At 39.9% G+C, this 21,184-nt stretch overlaps 2 protein-coding genes across 6 annotated transcripts; one reads left to right on the top strand and one right to left on the bottom strand.

The window, feature by feature from the left end:
• Positions 1-616: 616 nt before the first annotated feature.
• LOC6605491 (serine/threonine-protein kinase unc-51) lies at positions 617-20,889 on the top strand. 2 transcript variants are annotated; one of them, XM_032717486.1, is made up of 12 exons: positions 617-1,330; positions 7,828-8,001; positions 17,100-17,187; positions 17,340-17,465; positions 17,621-17,694; positions 17,757-17,917; positions 17,977-18,113; positions 18,174-18,323; positions 18,633-19,790; positions 19,853-19,989; positions 20,053-20,188; positions 20,246-20,889. In XM_032717486.1, exons 1-12 carry the CDS (start codon positions 1,241-1,243, stop codon positions 20,320-20,322), a joined length of 2,508 nt encoding a protein of 835 aa, XP_032573377.1. In that variant the 5' UTR covers positions 617-1,240; the 3' UTR covers positions 20,323-20,889. The 2 variants fall into 2 exon arrangements, with proteins under 2 accessions (XP_032573377.1, XP_032573376.1); XM_032717485.1 differs by having other exon boundaries at positions 17,977-18,323.
• On the bottom strand, positions 9,682-15,550 carry LOC6605492 (reticulon-4 receptor-like 2). Of its 4 annotated transcripts, none has more exons than XM_032717489.1 (8): positions 15,535-15,550; positions 14,150-14,350; positions 11,770-11,954; positions 11,456-11,709; positions 11,115-11,390; positions 10,683-10,974; positions 10,447-10,608; positions 9,682-10,265 (listed from the first exon to the last, which is right to left on the bottom strand). In XM_032717489.1, exons 2-8 carry the CDS (start codon positions 14,200-14,202, stop codon positions 10,111-10,113), a joined length of 1,377 nt encoding a protein of 458 aa, XP_032573380.1. In that variant the 5' UTR covers positions 14,203-14,350; positions 15,535-15,550; the 3' UTR covers positions 9,682-10,110. The 4 variants fall into 4 exon arrangements, with proteins under 4 accessions (XP_032573380.1, XP_032573379.1, XP_032573378.1 ...); XM_032717488.1 differs by lacking the exon at positions 15,535-15,550 and adding an exon at positions 15,404-15,516; XM_032717487.1 differs by lacking the exon at positions 15,535-15,550 and adding an exon at positions 14,496-14,599.
• Positions 20,890-21,184: the final 295 nt, after the last annotated feature.

Below are 21,184 nucleotides of genomic sequence, written 5' to 3'. Positions count from 1 at the left end.
TCGAAAATTACCAAGTAGGGAAATACCAAAACAATTTTTTATCCGTTCAAACCGTTATTTTAGGATAATAGGTTTTTAAACATGAAATTCATAAATCGTACGACAAGTATTTCCAATATATCATAAAATTAAGGATTCAGTCAATATTTTCATTGTTTTATAATTTTATAACTAACATGGCATTATGTTAACAAGTATTGTTTTGTATATATCGTCAAAATTTCTACTTCTCTCCTTTATTGAAATAGACACCAAAGAAATTTGTTAAATTAAGCCCTTCAGGAATGCCTCCTCTACAAAGTTGGGCGGAAAGGTTACTTGGTCTAAGCCAATTTTATAAGTCATTTAATTTATAGGTATTGTCATTTAATAGATTGGTATAGTATTTTGTCTCCATTTCTATCCAGAAACTGATTATACAGCAAGGCTCTGCCGGCATTAGTATAACTAAACTTTCTGTCCTAATTCATTTTTCACTCAAAATTTTGTGACTTTTTCTTCATTGAAGAGGTCTTAATATTAAGACCCACTGGTATTTTTAAGAAGTTGGTATTTTTCGCGCGGGGGCGTATTCGCGGTCCACCACCTGCGGCCACACTGGCCAACCCACCACTTCGTTTAGTTGTGTTTTCGTCTTGCCTTTTTCCACTAGTCTCTCTCGCGAAGTAGTTGGAAAAATCACCTTTTGCAAAGTTTTCGCTGGGACCAAAAAGCTACATTTTCCAAGAACCGTAAGGAAATTGCGCTGATCGTCCGTGTGTGCGTGTGTGTGGATGTGAGAGAGTGTGTGCCATCGATCCTGCAAGTGTGTGTTTGTACGCGAGTGTGGGGCCGCAAATTAAAAGCAATACCACACTGAAAACCGAGATAATCGCACACGGAAAAGAACGGTTTAATTCAATTACAAGTGAAATTAGAGAGAGTGCCCGATAATTGGTGGCCAGGTGGACGGAAAAGTCCGCGGTGGTGTTACGTGAAAATTCCGGAGATCGTCGAGGGCCAAAGAATCCTTTAGTGGCTGGCCAAAGGGGAAAGAAATTGATTTTCCATTTTCCACAATTGCAATTGGAAGCAAAAGCAAAGCAGAAGAGCGAAGAAAAGAAAAGGGGAGAGCAAGCGTGCGTGCACGAGCGAAAGAGAGTGTGGAGCTCGAGGGGGTGTACGAGAGTGAGAGAGAGAGAGGAAGAGTGGGAGAGAGCAGCACTTCCAGGCGTCGCATCCTCCTCCTTTTTCGCATGCAATGAATATTGTCGGGGAATATGAATACAGCTCCAAGGATATGCTGGGCCACGGCGCCTTTGCCGTCGTCTACAAAGGACGTCATCGCAAGGTAAGAAGCGAAACTCTTCAAAACAAATAAATATCTTCCATTTACCTATATATAGATATAGTTATATGCATGTAAAGCCTAAACAATTCCGTCATGTTACTAACCTGTTTTCCACAACATCTAATTCGTTGTTATTGTTTTCGTTTTAATACGGGGCTTGGTCGCATTTGTAAATAGTACAATAACAAGCCCCAAAGTTATTAACAATGTCTCAATGTCTCAAAATATAATGAGAAATCAGCTGATCACAGTGCAGGTAAAAAAATAATGATAATTGGAAAACTCCCAGCAAACATTGAAAAATTCACAACCGAAGATTTAAAGTTTTTATTTCGGATATCCTTTTTGACCTAGTGTACAAAAATTGTCTACCTGTTTTTGAAAACAATGTGCCACTATTTTTACCTGTTGAAACTTTAATGACTTAGATTTTCAGAAAACAACATTAATGAGGTACACATTTGTATTTGTAATAATAAATATAAATACCGTTTATACATTTCTTTAGAAATTTAATTTTGCTTACTCATTTGTGTTATCCCATTTATTTAAAAATGTTGTTTATCAAATTTGAATGAGTGTACTGAGCGTAATAAAATTGCCAAGCAAAATCACAGCCCTTTTTTCGAGGGCTTTTGGCATGGCTCCATTTTTGTTTTCTTTGAAATAATTTGCGTTTTGCTTTTGTTTATTTTCTATTGTTGCCTTTCGAAGCCCTCTGATTTCTAAGCAAAATTTGAGAGCCACACGCACGTGAGATTATTTTGGCGATACAAATAAAATACGTAAACACCACTGCGTATGATAAATATACAGGCATACATAGAATTTATATACATATGTATTTAAGTATACTTATGCGCGATAGAAGTGTGTTGAATTACTTCAGGGTCATTGGAGAAATAATTGAAATATTTGGCGCGTGTTGTTGGGCAGCAAAAGGGCTGTGAAATTCCTCTGGCATTACAAAAGCAAATAAATTAAAGCGTGTGAATATGTAAACACAAACTTAATCACAGATTGCCTACACGTTTGAACCCTAAGCTGTTTAATACCTTTGATTAATTTCTATATAATGAGTAACACTTGTTGCACACATTTAATACAATTTTTTATCAAATAATTTATCCCCAAATCATATTTATTTAAACGACATAATAGGCTCTTTTAATTGTTACCAGCTCAACCAGTTGGTCAAATTAAAAGCTGCAGGTCAAGCAACTTTAATCAAATCTACCGCAATAAAAAACCGCCGAAACTGGTATAAATAGAAAAATTTAGTTAAAACAAAAAATCAAAATCCTAAATTGCTGGTCATTAGCATGAGTGACTATGTTTTGTTTGATTTTCATTCAGTATAAAAAGCAAATCAAAACAAAACAACTGAAAACACGCAAAGTGAAAAGCTCGAAGCGAAAAGTTTTTCGAAACAGCTGCCAGTTATTGCATCAGCTGATTTCTGTATCCATTAAAAACACGCACCTACACACCACAAGCGTGTTTATCTCCTTAAAACCAATATATGTATAACACTCATATGGAAAATAAATATGATGATGTTATGTCCGACCAGTTGTATCTAATGCATATTGTTCAGTGTGTTTTTCTTGAATTTTTCTTGTTTTTGTTAGTGCAACAGCTCTTATCAACCGAGTTGTTTTGTTTTCTCCTCTAAATTGCTCAAGTTCGCCTCGTCAGTAAATGAAATCCCATTATTAATTGCAAATGCAGTGTGACAACAACTACAATGCAAGTAACAATAACAATGAGACAATCGGTTCACACGTAATCCAGACATTCGTCTCGTCTCTTTCAATTGTTGTCAGACCCTCTCTTTCGTTCATTTTGGATTTGTCGTTGTTAATGGCCTCTCTATCTTCCTTTTAGTAAAGATTTCTTATTTCTGTTTAACTTATTTCTTCGCGCTATCGATCGTTAATCATTTAATTGATTTCCCAACGTGATCTGTAAATAATAGGGCTTAGCATTCATTTTAAGTTTCCTGAAGCAAATAGTATGTTTCTTTTAATAAATTATACTATTTTCCATCATCTGATGGTTTCTTTTACTTGTATATATTTATTTTGAATATATATCCACACTCTTTTCTTTAAATCTTGTATAATGTTTCAATCCACCTGAGTTCACTTTTTTTCGACGACAATTAGAATGTGAGTTTAGCTGAGCGGAGTTCACTTCCCGCACCTTTCCTTTTATGGCCATTTCAAGTAACTGGTTTCGTGGTCCGTCAGTTTTCGATTTCTTTCCACGACTTAATGCTGCCGTAATCACTTGGGTTACTTAAGCAGCTCGAAGGACAAGGCATCGCGGAGTGCTGCCTGTCGCTTTTGTCTCCAAAAGAGTATCTTTTGCCTGCACGTGCTCGGAAAAACTCGCTAAAAATAGTCAAGCAATTCGCTGCTTTAAAAGATACACACCGAAAGATACGCATGACTTGCGGACAGAAAAGGAAATCCTACTCGGAGGATCTGCACTGCGTCTACTGCACTCGAATCCGATTCCAAAAATAAACCTCAAACAACAGCTGCGGTGGCAAGTAGCAAGTCTGCTAGTTCTCCTTGCATCGCCATGAATGAATCCATCAATCTTTATCTGGCGGATACGCTGGCATGTGGAAAGCCAGACGACACGTGTTACCATAATTCACCAAAGCGACCGAACGCTCCGTTTTATCGCCAATTGCATAAGTGGTCGACGGGCGGAATCATGCTAAAATTGCATTCTAAGCGTGTAATGTTTATTGTGCTTTTGGTTCGAAACCCTCCACTTCTAACATTGCGCAATATGCATTTTGCATATTCATACGTTTTGTTTGTCCATATAGCGAAAATGCAATGGCAATTTGCATTTGATTTTGTCGCCACTCTTCCACTTCATTTTCCTGCATTTGGCTGCGAAAATAAATGCGTCTCGACAAAGTTTAAACCTATAAAGAGTGATTAGGGATGCCTCTCTAATCGCTGAGATGTCAAAATACTATAGTTAGGGCTGTAAAATGTTGTATAATATAGTCTATAAGCGGCAAGCCCCTTATAGAAATGATAATAGTTTTATAGATTTGCAGGGAAAATCGTGTAAATTGTTTCTATCATATTTGACTGAATGTCTTCATTCATTCATTGGTATCAAAGTTCGAAGTTCAACACGTTATTCCCTAGTTTAACTACTCGTAAATCGATCTGATTTTGTGTTTTAATCACAGCGGAAATACACGGAAGTCAAATGTTAGTTAGGCAACGAATTTCGAAGAGAAACCCACTCTATTAAATCGAAATCACCTTTCCATTTTGTGTTAGCTTAACACGTGCAGTCCAAAACAAATCGAAATTAACGCCTTTTATATTCAGCAAAAGCCGCCAGAGAGCTGGCCATCATATCATATAAACTCAGGCGTTTCTCACGCGAAACTAGTTTTTCTTGTTCAACTCCAGATCGATGGTATTCTATATAAATTAGCCGGCTTACTGCTTGTCATTCGATCGGGCGTGAATTATGCGGTCTTGAAGTGCATAAATGTTTTGCGTCGCAGAAAAAAAATTCGAGAATTTCCGCTATTTGTTTGCGTAGCTTTGCGGCAATGAACGGATACGTTTTCACCCGCCAAACCAGTTGAAGTTGCGCTTGTATCCATCAGATACTTTGGCCTGGCCTCCGTTGATGATGTGCTGCTGCACTCGCTTCATTTTTCGCTCGCTTTTGTCTCTGGCTTCACTCTTTCTCGCTTTTTCTGCGCAATTATTATCTTATTCAGCCAGCTATTTTTGGCCAAAAGAAATGTTTTCCTTTCTGGTTGTTAGTTGAGGGGCCATTGCACCTAAGCAAAACAGCCAATTTGCCTTGCCTTATCGAGCCTCCCAGTTCGTTGAACCATATTTTGTTGTTGGTTGTGCGTTTTTTTTATTTTGGCGAAATGCTTAACCTAATGCGGCTGCACCTCATGACTTGTGGACTTTGAGGAATTGCAAAAATCCCTGGGATCGGAGGTCTTGCCTCTAATTTTCCATTTTCCACCGACCAGGTGTGGGGCAACTTTCCCATTCGCTTTTGACACAGTTTTCGCCAGCGCTGAGGCTGATTGAGGTGATTGGGTCAAGAACTGCTCGGTTTCCGCTGTCCGAAGACCCCAATTGTTATAATGGGTAATCTAATCTCGATTGTTTTTATTATCTTGAACTAGAAGGTAAACCGAATACAAGGCAGTGACGTAAAGAACCAAATATATTCAGGCAAATATATGAATACTAGTCAATAATTAGTCATTTTAGGAAAGCGTTTCGCCCTCTTCATTAAATTACAAATAAATAATAAATGCATTTATTCGAAAAGAATGCGCATTAAGCAGCTTATGTTGCAATAATAGTTATTATTTCACATTTTAACATACCGCCCTTCTATGCGATTCTCAAACATTATACGTAAGGTGCTCGTATTTTCATAAGGAAAGAACCTAATGGATCCCTTTAATTGTTCTTTTGATTTATTCTGAAAGAATGCGCATTAGGCATCTTAAGTTGGAATAATAGTTGTTTTTTCAAAATTTTAACATACTGCCTTTCTATGCGATTCTCAAACATTATACGTAAGGTACTCGTATTTTCATAGGGAAAGAACCTAATGGATCCCATTAATTGTTCTTTTGATAACATAATCTTTTCTCACTCACCTGATCCAATTGCCTTTGGTAATCTCGCGAAAAGGCAGAGGTCGCAACGCATTAAACACTGCCAGATGGTTGGAAGATAGTCTCAAACAAACAAAAGTGCAGGAGCCGTGTTATCGGTCAGAAGCTGTAAGAATCGCTTGATTCATTGCAGTTAACTGATAAAAATATAAATGCAAATTGTATAAATACATCTGCGAGTGCACAGAGAAAGATTAAGTGCGCGTGGAGGGAACATATCGATTATCAATTGCCATTCAAACAACTCGTGCACCGTCGGCTGAGGTGATTCGATATTCTAAGGGGAAACCAATATAATGTCTGGTTATAACTACACCCAGTAGTTTGTAAGTTCAAGGGTATGCCGATTACTAATCAAATTTACAGCAGCACTAACTGCTGCGTACTGAAAAGACGGTGGTGTGCAATATTTGTTTAATGGTAGAGTTATTAGTCATTAAAGTTATATATGCAAAGTACTAACAAAAAATAAGTTCAAACCGGTATTTTGGACAGTTTGTATTAACGACCCAACTTTTGAGCATCATAACTTTTATAGTCACACTTCATGATGATCATAGGATAACTCCCAGTCGACACTTCGCTGCCAGACTAACTACTATCTGATGTGTGCGCTTCCTTGTAGTAGGTAAACTTGTTTGAGTTTACACTTTCGTCTTTTGTAATGAGTTTTAGCCAGGGAGGAAGGAACGGCGGAGAGAACGAACCCAGACAAAGAGTCATTGTCACCTGTTAAGTTGAAAGCAAATAAGGCGACCACATCCAGGGGAACTCGAAACGATGGGGCCATCGGTGGGTGGATTCGGAGGTGCAGTTAACTTATCAGTGGGGCGTTTCAACCGGTTAACTGAGCTTACCAGCTTACCAATTCCCGGCCAAGTTCGTCACTCCAGCGGCCGACGAAAAACAACAATCTTATTCACCGCAATTAGGGGCCGGCCTGCTGCCCCCTTGTCTTTGGTCTGCCCGCCGGTTGAATGCGTTTTTGCGTATCTAATAATAACATTTAACCGAACGAGAGACCCTCCCATGTGTGTTGGTGGGGCACTCGCCTTCTGGCGGCCCTGCGGATTTGCATTTTCCGCATTTCCTTGTTTCGCTGCCTGCTAATTGAAGCAGGCCAAAGACATTTTTGCTCAAGGAGAATGTAAACATTTGGTAGGCAAATTTATGGCCGCAGCTGTATGCAAACATTATGGGTTTTAGATAAAGGGAGATGAACTCCATTGGAATAGTGTGGTGTTCACAAAGACAGAGGTTAGTGATCTGTAGATCTGAAAAAATCTAATATTTTTCATTAGTCTCATATATATTTTTGGATTGTTTCTGTAACATTGATTGATTGAGTTATCATTAAATATTAAGTATACGTTTCTCACAAAAGTTATCTAAGGTATGCAAAGAAATCTGAAGCAATTGATTAGAGTGTATTCACTTATTTAGATTAATGCAAATAATTAACATATTTAAAGGTGGTAACTTTATATAGAATGTTTCAAAACTTGACTCCCGGGCAATTGACCGATAAACAGTTTTATTATTTAGCTAATTAAAATGTTTATATCATCTTGAGCGACATTCCTTTGTGCTGGACTGCAAAACAAATACGAAATGGGAAATGTTAATCCTTTTCGCATTTGGTTTTGTCAGTTTTGTGTCAATTAAATTCCCATGCGATTCAATTGAGTCATTCCACCGACTTTGATTTGTAATTGGGCTAGCCGTTCAGTGACTTTGTAGTGAGTAACCCCCTTGAATTAAATATTAATGAAGTGCATTTCATTCGCTCTTACAGAAACACATGCCGGTGGCCATCAAGTGCATCACGAAGAAGGGACAACTGAAGACTCAGAATCTGCTCGGCAAGGAGATCAAGATCCTGAAGGAACTCACCGAGCTGCACCATGAGAATGTGGTGGCTCTGCTGGACTGCAAGGAGTCCCAGGATTGCGTTAGCCTGGTCATGGAGGTGAGTTTGGCAACGAAAGAGCATTTAAATATCCGCATAGCGAAGCGAGAACTTTATAAATATTTAATGCTTTTATGGCTAAAACGTGTGTGATTCACTCCACCTGATATTGTCGGAGGGGGGAATTGCAAAGTAAAGTGCACGTCGACCAGTTCCACGTCATGTCCCTCCCCCAAAACCACCCACTGTCCCCTTTGGAGCTCCTTCGCTTGGCCAAAATGCTACGCCATTAATTGCGGAAGTTGCGAAATGAATTCGTAAACAGAAATAAAGTGAGAATAGAATGGTAAAAGCGGTTTGCGTCGATTGGCTGCTGCTGAAAAATGCACTCGACTGAAATGTTTATACTTTACTTCAAAGATTGGGGGAAATAAAGTTAAAATTGTAGTAGGAAGCTTACAATCAATTAAATTAGACGAAGGATGCGTATAGAGTCAATTTTGAATATTAAATTATTTCATTGATTTAATTAACAGCCAGCTTATTCCATATGCGCTAAATTTTATCTATTTTATCTACTGTTTTCTTTTCACGATTTATTATTTTTTAACGCGCAATTTGTTTACGTTAATTGAAGACAAGAGCAAATTGGATAAATTTGACCTCAAGTTTGTTCAACTCAATTTGGGTTACAGGTGTTTGCATGCTTTTAGCGCGCACTGTTTATAAACAATCTATTATCTTGAAATTAGGTCAAATGCTCGCGGCACGAGAATTAGCTTCCTTTTGGCGAGTTATTGTCACTGATAAGATTGGATAGGGTTGTTTTCTTTCTTCCAAATACCCTGGGTATTAAAAGACTATGAGAAAACCTGGAATTGGTTGGGTGTTTTATAAAAAATAAGATGTTATTGCCATGGGTAGTGCATTTTAAAATATTAGTAATGGGCTAGTTGAATAGAAAGCATTGTATTTCAATGGGTTTCATTGCAGATCAGTATCTGGTATTCATATTTTCTTTTAAAAATTACCATATTAACAATCTCATTCATATTTAAGTAGTGTTAGAATTAACCTACCTAAGTTTGCATATTTTCAAAAATAGGGTGTTTCCAAAATAGTTCTAATCGAAACGAAAACTTTGGGCTTTTTGTTTTGTTTGAGTTTGCTTAAAAACGCCACATTGTTGTGGCCACACGATTGCATGTCATCATCATAGGTGGAGCAGAATCGAGCTGGCGGGGTTGGAAACGCGATAGGAAGGGAGTGTTTCGTTTCATCTACTGTGTATTGTATTGTAGTAGTTGGTACACATTCGATCGCCTGACTTTGGCCTCATTCGCCTTGTTTGCTTCGTATTCCAATGTGTTTGCCACCAGAGTGGCAGAGGCAGGGGCAAGGGACTCCGCTCCACGGATTGTAATCAGTTCGAATTCGTGTGGTTGGTGAATATTTATTGGTTCCGCGGCCACGTGTTATGCCATGTCGCTTTTCCCACCATTTAGGCTACTATTCGTTCGTCAGATTTGTTTATTTATCTTGCCAATATATTACGATGTGTTTATTTGGTGCTTAATTTCCTTGTCTGAAGATAGGAATGTGGTATGAGGAGAGTATGTGGGTGGATAATCAAGGCTACCAGGTGTAATCATTATAATCTTTTGGTTTCATAATTAATAATTCAAAACACTCGTTTTTTTACTATGTACAATAATTACTTTTATTGTATTTTGGCAAAAGTCTAAAGCTAACAACTAGATTATCTAGGGGTTTACATTAATTTAAGTGCTGCGATGAAAATTGATTTGGGATCTAAAACTAGAACAGTGCCAGGAGTTTTGGTGCGGGATCCCATTTACCGAGTCCCCCTAAAGAACAGAACGCTAAGCGACTAGGCGGCTTAATCTACTCCGACTAACAACTAGAATCTAACAACGGATTCGGTTGAGTTGTTGTGCGGGAAACATTGTAGGAGAGACTATAGTTAGGCTAGATACCGAGTCAAAGTAGTTAACTAACTAGCCATATACATACGTGATATACATATACCTATTTATAATCTATCAAAAATGCCGGCAAAATGGAATTTGTTCTCGAAACTGGAGGAGAAGGATAGGATTCTCTTTTCATCTTCGATCGTTTGGTATTGGTTTGTTTTGGAAAGTTTTCTTAGGCTAGCTTATTCAGTGGTATCTCCTCAGTGGGATGGACCTGATCCTTTGGCTCTGGTTTGCTAGTGCGGCAGCATTTGGTTTTGATGCCGCCAATATCCTGGCGGCAAATGAGTCCGATGACGATGCCAATCACGGCCAGAACCATGATGCCTAGTGGGTTAAATTGAAACAAATTAGTAGGGTTTTGTGCCACAAGTAAAAGGGGTATAACTCAAACAACCATGCACTTAAATATAATCACTGTTTAACAGGGATATAACTATTTTCTTTAGCTTTGCCAAAGGCTTGAAATTGTTGAAGTTATAAACCTTAGAGTGCAGTTTGTACTCACAGATGAGCAGCGTGTTGATGGCCTCCTGGGAGATCTGCACCTGGTTGGTCTGGTTCTCGGCAGGCGGCTCCACGCTCACTCCGCTTGTGCTGGTCTCGGAGCTCAGGATTCCGGCTTTGACCAGCTCCGTGCTGTTGTCCATTTTGGCCCGATTGCGATTGGCTAAATGCGAACAATGGGCGGCGAGCAACAGACACGTTAGCAAGATGATCTAAGAGTCATGGGAAATAGCTTACCACTTCTGGGCGGTGCGGGTGTGGCAGCCACTGGTTTCGCAGTGCTGGTGATGCTGGTGACGATGGGCGGATCGGAAATCCCCTTGAGCGGCGGCTCCGTGGGATAGATGAGACTGCCGTTGAAGGGTGTGCCCAGTACGAACTCGTAGCAGCTGATGTCGTAGTTGAGGAAGCTAATCGTGTCGATGGACGTCAGCAGGCCGCACAGCTCCTCGATGTTTTGTTGCTCCAGTTCCGGCAGCTTCAGTTTAATTATTTTTGTTAGCGGCGAGAAAGCTTTCGTATTGATTTGCTGTCGGAATGGAAAAGCGTGAGCGGGACAACTATATACACGACTGTGCGATGGCAAACACAGCTGTTTCGGCTGCAGATGCGCCAACTATCGATAGAGCGATAACATGTGCTATCGCACTTTTTGCGCGCCAATCTCACCTGTTTGAAATCGTTCTTGTTCAAGCGCAGCACCTCCAGAGCACTCATGTTCTGGAACGTCTGCTCCGGCAGCTCCGTCCAGCTGCAGTTGACGCAGCTGAACTCCACCAAGTCGGGCTGGTTCAAGAAGGATCCATCCAGGCGTTGGGTTATAGTGTTGTTGCTCAAATCGAGTAGCGTTAGTTCCCTGGCCGCCGCAAAGGTGTCGGGATCGATTTTGGTTAGACGGTTATTGGCCAACCGCAGGCGCTTCAAACGCTCCGAACCCTGAAAGACCTGCAATAGATAATAAATAAATTAGTTGCAATTGAAGTAGGTAGTAGAATGAGCTGGGCACTCACATCCTTGTCTATGCTGCTGATCATATTGTGATTCAGATTGATTTCCACCGCCCTGGACAGATTGGCAAAATCCTCCGGCCTCAGTTCGGCAATCACATTGTGACTCAGATCGATGATGGCTGCCGTTTTGGGCATGTCCAGGGGTACATGGGTCAAATGGGCATTGGCACACTGAACGAACTTGAAGTCCTCCAGGCAGAGGCAATTGCGAGGGCAACTGGGCTCCAGAACATGATTGCTGCGTCGTGGTATGTCTGCAAAACGATATTCATTAGCCATTTCAGTTCGGAATATATAGAATATTTTGTACTCACTAAATATTGGTCGAAATGTGGTGGTGGTCGATGTGGAGGATGATTGTGGCATCAGTCTATTTTCTGCTGTCTCCGGCGATTCCTCGCCCGTCGCTGTTTCACTGTAGTCATCATCGCCGTAATTAAAGTCCTCGAGGGGATTTGCCTCCTCGCTGCCCGCTGGAGCGGCATTTGTGTGGCTGATGCTGTAAGAGTAATCATTAAATTAATTCCTGTCTCGACTGAATAAACCAACAATATACCAATTTGGTTTTTTTCACGACTTATAAACGAATTCGCATTGCTTATGAAGAAAAACGCAGGGCAATTACATGTCAAACGAATGCGCATTTCTGATAGAGCAATTACGGTACAAATTTGTAAAGTAGTTTTACCAAATACCCAAAATTGTCAATATTTGGCTTTAGATTGTCGGTGGGTTCTAAGCAGTACGTGCTTACATCACTCACGTCTTGAAGGCGAACACACCTAGCTAATTTGTCCTGAAAACGCTCTTGACCCATTTCGCTATGACCGCGCCATAGCCACACCAGAAACATTCGTTTTCCCCACTATCATTATACGGCTATTGTTTATGTTTGCTCCGCGAAATAACATGAATGAATACACTCACATGTGCGAGCAAACATATGTACATACATACAAAGTATTTCTCGCTACAGTCGTGGTCACAGCAATAGCCCTTAAATAAATTAAATGTCTTCAATGATACAAGGCTTCTAAGTGCAATTCTTTACAGTATGTACATATTGTAAAATATATGGAATAAAGTAAAATCAAATAGATATACTTTTTAAGAAATGCCCTTACAGCAAAAGAAAATAAAGAAAGCACACATTTCTGTTATTGTAACTGAATCATTTTAATTGCCTGTAAAGTTGTTTATTTGTTTCTGTTAACCGACCTTACATCTCCGAAACTCAGTGTAGCTACTTAGTAAAAAGCACAGATAAAACCAGTTTACTTCATGGCAAAAGAGACAACTCGACCGGTTTTAGTTTACGATTTCGTTTACTCTCACTTTTTTCATATTTATTTTATTTCTTTGCTGTCATTTGTGACCCCTCTTAATTTTTTTTTTTTTTTGCCTGATTCTAAATCGTTCGTTATCCTTGCATTCGGCGACTTCAGTTCTAGTGGCTTGTATTTATTTTTAGAAAATAAAGGTATAAATTGGCTAGTAGAGTAGTTCAAGTGAGTCTTTGGACTGCCATTTAGAGTTCTCTTCAATTGCGTGACTTTTGAGTGAAGTTTCAATGAATGCTGAGGAGCCTTGTCAATCCTTAAAAGTGCCAAAATGAACAGAATGAACGACTTTATAGAGACGAGTGCTTGAACCACCAGTACTGATATGGAGCTATTAATTGGTATATAGTCCTACCGGATAATAAAGATATATTTATCGAACGTTACGAATTGCCTTCAAGCTTCAGCTGCTCGCCTAAGTTAATTGGTATTACGAAAGATCTCTAAACTGTTACAAAGCATGACGACCTAGTCGACGCAATTCCCTTGACTACTTCAATGAAGTGACTAAAATTGGAAGCGGCGCACTTAAAAGCACTCTACTTTGACATTTGATTTCGAGTGGTTAAAAAGGTTCGAAAAGGCCCAAAAATCAATAGGGAAATGGGCTTATGTGCACTGAAAAATATATTCTACTACTGACATACAAAAAATGATTGAATAATTATGTAGTATTTACTTATAATTAATAAGTATTGTAGTATTTAATAGGAATTTTTAAAGCAAGAATATAGAATATTTATAAAGGATCGGAAATGTCTTAACTTCGTCTGAGTTGTAAATTCAAAGAAAACTCTAAAAATCGAGACAGTTGTAAATTTCTATGTCATTTGCAATAGTGCTTCGATATGGGTTGAGAAATTCAAAATGCTGAGCAAACAATTTGATAAGGAATAACGGTATAAATTATCGGACAACCGGGGAATTGTTATTATTTTTATCAGAATCAGATTATGCGATATGATTAAGTAGAGTGTAAATTCGTGCACCTAATATATATATTAAAGGCGGCAATTAAGAGCGGTTGCCGTGGACTATCAATAAAAAGTTGCTGTTTTTTTTTTATAACCCCATGCGTGAGTATTCCATTCGGCATTGATATCTCAGTTGTGGGCGGTTCAAAGTCCCGTTACCCAGGTTCACCTGTCGTTATTTCGATTTGAGTGAATTAATCACTGCGAATGTTGCTAAACGGAAACTTTGCCCCGTGTCTTTCCTGTTTTTCGTTTTTAGGAAAGGGTCTACTGATTTCTATAAATAAATGGATTTCTTCTTTTCCAGCCCCATAAGAATAACAAATGTGATTTCTCCACATATCGAGATCTGTAAATATTTATTACAACTTGATTTTTACCTCACGCTTAGCAAAAATATTAGCAGTAATCCGAACTTGTAGTACACGTGCATTATTACGAATTATTTGTTTATATTGATATTTGTTTAGCTTTGTTTTCACTGCGTCTTCAAGGCCTCGTGTTGTTAGTATTTGTGTTTAGCACAGGGTTTTCATAGCATTTTCGTCGTTTTTGCCAAACTTGATGTGGAAATTTTCAATCTGAAAATAGATTTTATTAGGTGTTGGGGGGGTCTATTTTCGCACCGCTTTTCTTGTTTCACTTTGCACTTTTAATGTTCATCTGTTTTGCTTTTAAATTATAGCTTCAAAGTTGATTAATGCCTATTTACATGTGCCGGCTTACTTTTGGCAAAATTTAAATAATTATTTTTCACTCCGCTCGCACAAACTTTTCCACTCGCTGCCGATTCTCGAATGAGCAAAAATTCGCCAACAATTCCCATTCCGCGCGACTGACTAAACAGGTGTGTGTGTGTGAGAGCATCAAAGAGCGGCAAATATTATCTCTTTCTCTTTACTCTCACTCTCTTTTCCAAACTCTCTCATGTTAAGTTTAATGTTTAGCCGTGGTTATCTTATCAGTTTTTAATATTTAATTGCTTTGTCTCATACCCTCGCGATTTCTACTTAGCTGTTAACCAACTTCTGACTTATTAATCGATTATTATATCAATAGTAACAATTAAAAAGTTTATATTTTCAATGAAAACAGAAAGAGCAAGCTCCAATTTTAATCACCGTAAATAAAGGCTAATCGGTTGGGTAATCCTATTTTAATTAATAAGCATTACATCACATTCTAAATTAAAATTTCAATTGCAATATTTTCAATATAATAACATAAACAGCAGATTTGTAAGTACAAAGAAATCTTTAAGCCGGCTTGTAATATTAATAAAATTAATTACACACTTGTCTGATTAGAATTAACGCCGATCGTAATGAACTTTGCTTTGGACTTGACTTATAAGTCGGTCGGCCCGCCTTTTGATATGAAAAAAGGGAAGCTTTCACAGTTTATTTACATAATTTGCTCGAATAATGTGAAACACTGGGCTGAATCATAGCGATTAAATTGGACGTGATTTGCGTGAAAAGTTTGTTTGAATATTTGTTTCTCTGAGTGCTAAGTTAAACTCTTGTTTTAATTCCGTTTCTAGGTCTTTGTGTTGTGATTGCGATGAACTATGTATAGCAGCAGCGTTCTTTTTATCGCCTAGAATATGTTGACCTTTAGTCCACTGCGCTTACTTCGAATGACTCGCGTCGTCGTTTTCCCCGATAATATATGTACTAAATTGGGTATAACACTGGAGAGTTTTCTCATCGAATTCTACTGAATGGAAGTATTGCGTTGAAATTTCACTTAATGATTTGCTAACTTGGCTTTTTGTTGTCGCGCGATAACGTGCGATTCATGCCACCGTCGGTTTGAGAATGAGCTGCGAACGGAACCGCAGAAGCAGCGAGCTTAAAGAGAGAGTTCAATTTGAGCGGCTGAAGAGAGTCTTCTCTTAGCTTTCGAAACGCTCTCTTCACACTTGATTCTTCAAAATAATATTTAAAAAAGAAAGAAGCACAAGCAGAGAAGCCCATTAATTACGCAAGTGCATTTTCCAATAAATCGCTGACTCATGGGCACTTGTTGCCGGGAAATGGCATTGCATATATTTTAGAAATTGTTAAAAGCCCCAGAGGAAGAAAACCCCTCTTCATAGCGAGTATTTCACCATTTCTTTCAAACTTTTACTTTTATGTTGATGTTTATGTACTTTACATGTCAATGACTTTTTGTTTAATGTTCTTCGCTCTTCGTTTCTCTTCGGCGATTTTAGCGATTTCACAAAAAGCGAGTGGAGTGAAATCTTTTGTCATTTCAATTTGGCTGTTTAATTGCCTAATGTTGCTTTGTTTGCTCATTAAACTGTAAGTGGTCCATATAGTTTCTCATGGAAAACAAAAAATCCATAAAAGCGGATAAAAATGTTCGCCGCACACATTACTTTTATTGGTTTTTGGTGGTTGTGTTCGTGTGGAATTCTATAGTCATGTCTTTGATTGGCGGCCTCAAGGTCAAAAATCGCAAATCCTTTTGGGCAACTTGCTCATGCCAAAAATATAACGGCATTTTGGAGAAACAGGGGTTCGTTCTCTTCATTTACATTTTAGCGAGGGCTGCTTACAAAATTCTCTCATATCGGGATATTCTATTTTCATTTTCAAGTTTTTTTAAAAACTTTTTTATCCTAGCTGATTTTCCTTTTTGCTGTTTTCGAATGCTTATAAACTTTGAATATTTTGTTGCGTATTATTATTATAATGTCTTATAATAAGGATCAAAAGAGTAAATTATTAATTATCCTAAATTGAGTATGAAAAATTCACTACTGTGAACGGGCATTCTTAAACAACCTAACCTTCGCTTTACTTTAAAATAATATTACTTGGGAGTGAATTTATAATTTCAAGTGTAAATTCCCCTAGCATAGTCAATATTCTAAAGGTGATTATTATACCCAAACTCTTTCTCCGCATCTGCTGACATAAACCGGAACAGAACCTTTGTTGGGCAAACGACAAAAGAAAAGCAGCTGGCTGGCTGTGCTGATCCATAAACATATTTCCCTAATTCCAGTTCTTGATTCAGAAAATTGCCATAAATCATATTCGCTTTGACCTTGCCGTTTTCTATGATTGACTGGGATTTGCACAAAAGTCGAGCAGCTGGAAGCTAAAAGATGGAAAGACCGACTGAATCAAATCTCGGGTCTCTTGCATTTTCGCACTGATTGGACTTAATTCGTTTGCATGGGTTGCATTCTGCTTTTGAGGTCTTTTGGGGTCCCAGAAGATTTATATGCGCACTGAACTCTTGACTCGTGGGGGTCTCTCTTAATTCAATTTCCCAATCAGCTCCACTCACGCTCTTCCTCCTTTCTCTTTACAGTATTGCAATGGCGGCGACTTGGCGGATTATCTGAGTGTGAAGGGGACGCTGAGCGAGGATACCGTTAGACTCTTCCTCGTGCAACTAGGTGAGTTTCAATCAACCCATATATCGCTTAGCCCTAACTAATAATTGTAAATAATCAACATCAAGTGTTATATTAAAAGGTTTTAATACATTTAACTTAGAGCTACGAAATATATTACATTAACTCCATTATTTTTATTTTTATAAATCTAGCTGGTGCTATGAAGGCACTTTATACCAAAGGAATTGTGCATCGTGATCTCAAGCCACAAAACATTTTGCTATCGCACAATTATGGCAAAACATTGCCAGCTCCATCGAAAATAACCCTGAAAATTGGTAAGTTGTGTACTTAAAATCTACAAAAAAAAATCTGTTACCTCTATTGAAAGTTGTTACTTCAAAAACTGGTTATTACTACGAAATCTTCATGTAGTCAAATACTTTCCCTGCTACTTGTTACTTATACTGCCTTCAACTTTTCTTTATGACAGCGGATTTTGGGTTTGCGCGATTCCTGAACGAGGGCGCCATGGCAGCCACTCTGTGCGGCTCTCCCATGTATATGGTAATTGAAAACTATCAAGATTCGAAATATATAGTATTTTATGGCATATTAAATTTCCAAAGGCGCCCGAGGTGATCATGTCGCTGCAGTACGACTCCAAGGCGGATCTCTGGTCGCTGGGAACGATTGTCTACCAGTGTTTGACTGGCAAGGCGCCATTCTATGCACAAACGCCCAACGAACTGAAGTCCTACTACGAGCAGAATGCTAACCTGGCACCAAAGTAAGATACCTCATAATTGCAAAAACCGAAGAAGGATATTTAACGCTCTTATTTCGAAGAATTCCAAGTGGCGTGTCGCCAGATCTGAGGGATCTGCTGCTGTGCCTGCTGCGCCGCAATTCCAAGGACCGCATCTCGTACGAGAGCTTCTTTGTGCACCGCTTCCTTCAGGGCAAGAAGGCGGCCGCGTCGCCAGGTGAGCCTAGTCAAGCAGCCAACCTGCGACGACGAGTCTCTAAGAGTGGTGTTCTTGCAGTTGACATGCCACCGCTGGGCGGAACACCGCCTGCCAAGGCCAAGAGCCCCTTGCAGCAGCAGCTGGAGCAGGAACTGAAGCTGGTCAAGCTGGCCGAGCAGCAGCAAAAGGAGTGCGAGGACCAGGAGGCCCAGGAGGACGAGAACACGGGTAGGTGTTCCAAGCAGTGTCCCCAATCTGGGATGACTGAATACAAACATATGCCAATTAACTTGAAAGCAGGTGATAACTCTTTGAGGAATCAAAGAAATTAGCACTCTTGCTTTATTTACCAACATTGTGTTAATTTCAAAAGATTTTTAATAAAACGAAAAAGTGTGCCATATTAAGCATTTAAGACGTTACTCAAATTAGATGAATATTTGTCTGCGACAAAAGCAATTATTAATCATTGCAAATGAATAATAGGAACTATATAAATGATCCCAGAACTTAACGCTTCTTGTTTTATGATTTTAGTGTCCGTGGTGGCCAATCCGGCTATTTGTGCCACCATCACCAACGTGGGTGTCCTGTGCGACAGTGAGAACAACAGCGGTTCTTGCAGCTCCCACGAGGACTCCGATGACTTTGTGCTGGTGCCAAAGAACCTTCCGGAGGACCAGCGCCAGGGTCTGGCCCAAGTCCAAGCCCAGCCCGCTTCCGGTGGCCAACGTCCACAGCAGCAACAAAATCAATCCAGTCCGCCACGTCCCAGCAGTCTGCCCATCTCTGAACCCAAACCAGTACCGGCTCCCGCTCGACGCCAGGTGGCCAGGCCCGGGCCGTTAACGGTAGCCACACTGGGTGGCCAGCAGATACCCCGATCGCAGCCAATTAGCGTGAAGCAACCGCGACCGGATCAGCGCAAGAGCAGTGTGAGCAGTGACATTAACTCGATCTCACCGCCGGCGGTGCAGTTTGCCATTGGTACGCCACCTACGCGTATGCGTTCTGCCTCTGGTGGATCGCTGTCGGAGACACCGCCGCCTCATGCTCCTAGCACCTGGCAGGTGTCGCCAGGACACTCGCAGTCGCCGTTGCGCCGAAGTGGCAATAGCTCCCCAGTTCTGCCGTCCGCAGCGCTTACCAAATTGCCCACTTTGGGCAGTCCCACAATGCTGGTGGCGCCGGGATCATTGGGCTCGATTGGTTCGGCGGGCAGTGGATCGGAGAACAATAACCAGCATCACATGCTGGGACCGCGAGCTTTTACGCTGCCCGAACTGGGGGCCACTGGTGGCCTACATAGTCTGCTGGACACAGGAGCCGGCGGCGGTGGGGAACCACATGCATTCCAGGCCCCAGAACTGTCCGAAGAGACGCTGATGGATCGCGAGCACAACGAGACATTGTCTAAGCTGAACTTTGTGCTGGCGCTCACCGATTGCATCCAGGAAGTGGCCGATTCGCGATGCGCACCGCTCTCCACGTTCATGGTGGCCGGCAGTCAATCGGCGGCGCAAGCGGCGTCAGCGGATGCACAGCAGATACCGCCGCACGCACCTGAGCACTGCAAACGGGCCGAGCGCCTGGTGCTGCTCGTCCGGGGACTGCAGCTCCTCTCGTCCGGGATGAATCTGGCTTCGCAGCAGCTGAGCAACGGCCAGCTAAAGCCGTCGTCCAATGTGAAGAATGGTGAGTCTGCAGATTAATTTTTTGCAGCCACATCCTCTTTAATGCATTTGGTTTACCACTAGCTTTGCTCACCATGAACGCCAAATACCGGAGCATGCTGTTCGAATCGAAACGCCTCAATGGCAGCGGACTATTGCAGAAGGCGAATGCATTTAACATAACGGCGGATAAAATTCTCTATGACTACGCACTGGATATGGTAAGGAATACATATTGTGCTTACTAAGTTTACCTAAACTAACGATTTCTTAACCCTTTTTAGTGCCAGGCGGCTGCTCTGGATGAGCTTCTGAAGAACACGAAGAATTGCTTCGAGCGCTACAACACGGCACACATTCTGCTTCATTCGTTGGTGCAAAAGTGCAATCATCCGCAGGACAAAATGATGCTGAACAAATGTAAGTTATTACTTAATAACTAAATGAATTATTTAATAATTACTTATAATCCAATAGATCGCGATGCCGTTGAGAAGCGTTTGAGCATATTGCAGCAGCATGGCTACATATACATGACCGATGAGAATGCTTAGTTACTCGGGCGGACAGAGCTTTATTCCAACCATGAAGCACCGGCAATCTTCACAACATCAACAACATTTCCTTAAGTTATCTACCGTTTTCGCTGGGAGTGCAAACATGTGATTGAAACAAAAACTACACTATCCATACATAGACCTACAAATAATTTAAAAACCATCCACACCTAATTTCTGGTCTACAAAGTTTCCCAACAAAAAAAAAGAAGAAAAAAACAGTCCAATGTAAATAGTTTGAGCTATGCAGATGTATGTAGTTTTTGTTTTTCTATATAATTTTGCCCCGCGCGGCAACCATAATTGTTAAAGCTTATAACGAGTGCAGATGCAACATGAATAAGGGCAGACAAGAGTCCATATAGTCGTAAGATAACCATAAATTATATATATGTTTACATATATATATACACGAAAGCTAACCAAGCAAACCACATTACATAACGTAAAGGGCAATATGCAAGCCAAACTCAGTTTAAATCTATGTTTAAAGGAGGAAGCGGGAGAACCCAGATCCATATATCATGTGCTAGAATTTCTCCGTAGTTGTAATGCCTATTTTCTTATTTAACAATCTAATATTCCCCTATTATTATATTATAAACATACCATACAATATTTATGGCTGCACTACACAAACATGTTTACAATGTGCTATGTTCATAGTTTTTAGTTAGGTCTTTTCTAAAACAACTTTAAAGATGTATTTAATTTTATGACAAGAAATTTATATTTTAAAGAAACTTTTTAAGTTTTTCTACAAGCAAAGCCCACAAAACTTTCGAAAAAATCTATATATGTATATGGTATACAAAAGAGAGAAACACATAAAAGAGTGTATAAAATGAAAAAGAAACAA

This window comes from Drosophila sechellia, chromosome 3L, assembly GCF_004382195.2.
Source record: "Drosophila sechellia strain sech25 chromosome 3L, ASM438219v1, whole genome shotgun sequence".
NCBI lineage: Eukaryota > Metazoa > Arthropoda > Insecta > Diptera > Drosophilidae > Drosophila > Drosophila sechellia.
Note: the sequence above shows the minus strand (reverse complement) of the source record. Positions and strands in the feature narration are given on the sequence as shown.

What these genes read in the sequence shown, in the direction of transcription:
- LOC6605491 (XM_032717485.1), top strand. Translation starts at nt 1,241, where the DNA reads ATGAATATTGTCGGGGAATATGAATACAGCTCCAAGGATATGCTGGGC. An exon ending in GCGGCTCTCCCATGTATATG is followed by an intron (nt 17,695 to 17,756) that starts GTAATTGAAAAC and finishes AAATTTCCAAAG; the next exon opens with GCGCCCGAGGTGATCATGTC. An exon ending in AATGCTAACCTGGCACCAAA is followed by an intron (nt 17,918 to 17,976) that starts GTAAGATACCTC and finishes CTTATTTCGAAG; the next exon opens with AATTCCAAGTGGCGTGTCGC.
- LOC6605492 (XM_032717489.1), bottom strand. Translation starts at nt 14,202, where the DNA reads ATGCACGTGTACTACAAGTTCGGATTACTGCTAATATTTTTGCTAAGC. An exon ending in CACATTTCGACCAATATTTA is followed by an intron (nt 11,710 to 11,769) that starts GTGAGTACAAAA and finishes ATCGTTTTGCAG; the next exon opens with ACATACCACGACGCAGCAAT. An exon ending in TCAGCAGCATAGACAAGGAT is followed by an intron (nt 11,391 to 11,455) that starts GTGAGTGCCCAG and finishes TATCTATTGCAG; the next exon opens with GTCTTTCAGGGTTCGGAGCG.